This window comes from Rhinopithecus bieti, unplaced genomic scaffold, assembly GCF_001698545.2.
Source record: "Rhinopithecus bieti isolate Rb0 unplaced genomic scaffold, ASM169854v2 scaffold_30344, whole genome shotgun sequence".
Lineage (NCBI taxonomy): Eukaryota > Metazoa > Chordata > Mammalia > Primates > Cercopithecidae > Rhinopithecus > Rhinopithecus bieti.
Window position 1 is genome coordinate 1229 of NW_016812994.1, and position 4207 is coordinate 5435.

General features: G+C 50.6%; 1 protein-coding gene across 3 annotated transcripts; it reads right to left on the minus strand.

Annotated features, from left to right (window-relative positions):
* Positions 1-941: 941 nt before the first annotated feature.
* On the minus strand, positions 942-2329 carry LOC108512229 (endogenous retrovirus group FC1 Env polyprotein-like). 3 transcript variants are annotated; one of them, XM_017847387.1, is made up of 2 exons: positions 1679-2329; positions 942-1093 (listed from the first exon to the last, which is right to left on the minus strand). In XM_017847387.1, the coding sequence occupies exons 1-2, from the start codon at positions 2307-2309 to the stop codon at positions 948-950; spliced, it is 777 nt and encodes a 258-aa protein (XP_017702876.1). In that variant the 5' UTR covers positions 2310-2329; the 3' UTR covers positions 942-947. The 3 variants fall into 3 exon arrangements, with proteins under 3 accessions (XP_017702876.1, XP_017702878.1, XP_017702877.1); XM_017847389.1 differs by lacking the exon at positions 942-1093 and adding an exon at positions 1268-1400; XM_017847388.1 differs by lacking the exon at positions 942-1093 and adding an exon at positions 1343-1486.
* Positions 2330-4207: the final 1878 nt, after the last annotated feature.

The window sequence follows — 4207 nt, forward strand, 5'->3', positions numbered from 1 at the left end:
TTTTTTTTTTTTTTTTTTTTTTTTTAATTTGAGAAGGCTTGGTTTTAGTTCTTTTTCAGATGTTGAGTAGAGTTCACCAGTGAAGCCATCATGTCCAGGGGTTTCTTTGTTGAGAGGTTTTTGATTACTGATTCTATCTCCTTACTAATGTAGGATTTTCAGGTTTTCTGTTTGTTTTTGATTCTGGTTCAGTAAGTTTCGTGTTTTTAACAGTTTTTCCTCATCTAGATTATGTAGTTGTTGGCATTCAGTTGTTCATAGTATCCTCTTACAATCTTTTGTATTTCTGTAAAGCTAGTAACAATGCCTTACTTTCATTTCTGATTTCAGTAATTTGAGTCTTTTCTTTTTTTCTTAGTCTAGCTAGAGATTTATCAGTTTTGTTCCTTTTTGAAGAACCAACTTTTAGTTTCATTGATTTTTCCATGTTGCTTTCTTATTTTCCATTTTGTTTATCTCTGTTTTTATTTTATTTCTTCTGCTAGCTTTGGGTTTAGTTTGTTCTTTTTCTAGTTTTTGAAGTTGTAAAAATAGGTTCTGTAATGTAATGGGGAGCTGAGCAAGAAGACACGAGGCAGATGAAAACAGAGGTAGCCTTTATTGGGCTCGCGGGCGAGGTTCACAGGTCCTCTAGGAGGAGGGCTGAGGAAGTCGTGCATGGGGCAGGTATCGGGTCTTTTATAGGGCGAGGTAGGCGGGGTCTGTAGCTTTTGGTTTCCTGAGTTAGGTTTCGATTTCTGAGGAATGACGTGTCCAGGAGTTTGTGCACAGCAAGGGGCGGGGTTGGGCGGGCGTGGGCTTTTTTCACGCGCTGAAAGTCTTAGCAGGAAGTGAAGGGTGGGAAGTCCTAACAAACGACCTGCCATATCGGGTGATACCGCCATGTTGGGTCTAGGTTCCTGCCTAACATTCCGACCTCTTTCTAATAAGAAAAAGGGGCGACGTGTTCATCTGGCTGCTTCCTGCTGGTGTAGGTCATTGTGGGGTTCTTCAGAGGTCGGAACTTGGGTATAGGGGTGGAGTAGCATCTGATTGACAGGGACCCGGGAGACTTCCTTTATGCGGTCCTGGATGAAGCGGATGACGCAGAGAGCTATGAGTAGCAAGAATCTAATGATTAGTAAGGGGCTTAGAAAGGGTAGGACCCAGAGGGCTATAGATGACTGCCACCACTGAAGTGAGGGCCCTTCCCGAATCATTTCTAGAGTGAGGAGATTGGTTTCTACCAGTCCTGACTCATTGATGTAGTAGCAACATTCTTCATTGAGGAACATGCAGGTATCGCCTTTATCAGCCGTAAGGAGGTCGAGTGCCTGACGATTCGGGGCTGCCACCTGGGCGACTGAGGTAATCTGTCATTGGAAGGAAGCCAGGGACTCCGCAGAAGCTTTGATGGCTACCTGTAATCGGGCTGAAAGGTCCTGAGAAGCCTGGACAGAATGAGTTAGGGTTCCGGTTCCTAGGCTGGAGGCTACGAGGGATGAGGCTAAAGAGACCCCGATCATCAGTGGAAGGAATACTGCTCTTGCCTGGTGGGGGCGGGCAGAGGGCAGGAGGGAGGATAGCTCGGCCTCACTGTACAGGGTGAGGCTGGGGACTAGGGAGATGGGAACGCATAGGGTAGTGTTGGGAGCATGGAGGGTTTTTGACAGGGTGGAATTGCACCAAAAATACCCACCTGGAGGAGCGGTTAGATTTAGAGGCGCAGATCTGGTCTGGTTACACCAGGAAGCATTGGGGGTGGAGTAGCAAAAGGGGAGTTGCTGCCTAAGCGGGTCTTGGAACATGGGGACCTCTCCTAGGGCTCGGCTGGGAAGGGGAAAGGAGGGGCTTAGGTTAGAGGAGTTAAAAGGGCTGGGTAAGGGTACCGCAACCAGTGGGGGCTTATTCAAGGCTGCACACAGGAAATAACGAGAGATGTTGTATACCCCGGCCATGTGTACTATTTGAGCCCCTTCCCTGACTAAGGTTAGCCAGGAAAAAGGGTTGCTGCTGCCCTGGGGCTTGCTGCCTGGGTCGGCTATAGCTGAGATGGCTTTCTCCTGTTGTTTGATGTCAGAGGCCAGGCTGACAAGGCTGCTTACGACCCTGATGTAGGCCCTAAAGATCCTGAGTAGGGCCACGGGGTAAGAGTCGTGGACCCCTTGGTAAAGGTGGACCTCAAACCCCGACACCCACCTCAAGTCCCAAGGGTCAGGGTTGGTGAGGAAGAATGTAGACTTGTCATACTTGTCACTCCTAGTCAGTCGCACAGAGGAAGTGGGCTGCTGCCAGAGGATTTCTTTGGTGTCTAGAATGGTCTTGTGCATGTTGCAGTAGTGATAAGGGCAGCCTCCATTGGTTTCAACCCAAGTGGATCGACAGGCATCGTTCGTCTAATCATATGTGAAACAAATGACTGAGTACAGAGTCGGGTACTTCTGGGGCATACTCTGGAAGGAGGAGATATTAAAGGTTACTTGGCTTTGGCACCCTTGAGGCTGGCAGTCTACTGTGGCTATGGTGAGGGAGCTCATGTAATCTCCCTGGGTCCAGGTCTTGGTAAGGTAGAACCTCCATCGGAATGGTTTGGTGGGGGGAGTTTGGGCAGGAGTCTTACCTAGACCTGGGAGGACTAGATGGCCAAGGAAGGTTAGGCAGAGGGTCGTTACCTGTGCGTGTGAGTCGTAACTTGGTAGGGGTAACAACCTGAGTGGTCTAATTGGAATCATGTTGGGTGGGCGCCTTTTTCAGCTGGGACAGGTGATACCAGGAGGAAAGACCAAGAAGCTTGGCAGCGTTGGGAGTGGTGAGGATTATGGTGTATGGTCCTTCCCACCGTGGAGATAAGGCTCGGGGTTGCAGCTACTTGACCAGGACCAGGTCCCCAGGTGCTACGACAGCGGGATTCTTGAGGGATGGGGAAGCAGGTGCAGGGAGACACCAGTCTGCGTGTTTTCTCAGAAGCTCGCGAAGGAGGGTTAAGTAAGGGAGGTAGGAGCCTAAGGGAGGAGAGAGGGCTGGCAGCTCCTGGAAGAGGAACAGGCATCCGTACAGCAGCTCAAAAGGGCTGAGCCCTGTGGGGGCCCGTGGAGCTGCCCTGAGACGAGTGAGAGCCAAGGGACGTAGAGTCACCCACCAGAGGCGAGTTTCTAGAGTGAGTTTGGTTAGATGTAGTTTAAGGAGACCGTTTGCTTCTTCTACCTTTTCAGATGACTGTGGATGGTAGGGAATGTGGAGCTTCCAGGTAATCTGGAGTGTGGCTGCCAGTTGCTGGGTGAGTTTAGAAATGAAGGCCGGACCATTGTCCTCTTGGAAGGTTCTGGGGAGACCAAACCTGGGGATGATGTGCTCTAGGAGAGTGGTTGCCACGACCTCTGCAGTTTCCCAGGTGGTGGGGAAAGCCTCGATCCATACTGAGAAGGTGGCAATCAGGGTCAGCAGGTAGTGGAATTTTTTGTGGCAGGGCATGTGGGTAAAATTAAGTTGCCAATCTTCCCCTGGCTGGTGGCCCCTTAGCTGATGAGTGGGCCCTGGATGCCCGAGCCTACCTTGGGGGATAGCAGCCGAACAGGTGGCACATTGCTGATGTACCTTACTAATTTGGGCCTACAGTGAGGGGAGGTGAAGGATGGGTTCCAGGAAGTTATACATAGCGTTAGGCCCTATGTGGAGAGAGAGGTGTATGTCGGTCAATATACGCACTGCCTGAGTCTGAGGGAGCGCTACTCGGCTGTCAATGAACACCCCCCATCCTCACTCTGGGTCGCACTGGGATGGGCCATCAGGGTTTTAAGTTCCTGGGGATAGTAGTTGGGGGAATATGTGGGGGAAAGAAAGAGTAAAGGCGCTGGGGTAGGGGAGGAAGTGAGGGCGGTGGCCCGTGCGTTGGAATCAGCTAGGTTGTTACCCTGCGACACAGGGTCCTTAGAATGCTGGTGGCTTTTACACTGGATAATGGCTACCTCCTTGGGGGCCTGGAGAGCATCAAGCAACCTCTTTATAAGCGGTCCATTGACTACTGGCATCCCTTTGGTGGTAAGGAACCCACGCTCTTGCCAGAGAAGGGAGTGGGTGTGTGCAATAAGGTAGGCGTATTTGGAGTCTGTGTAGATATTAACCCTCTGCCCTTCAGAGAGAAGTAAGGCATGAGTAAGGGCAGTGAGTTCAGCCTTCTGGGAGGTGGTACCTAAAGGCAAGGGCCTGGTTTAGACCGTCTGGGTTGCTG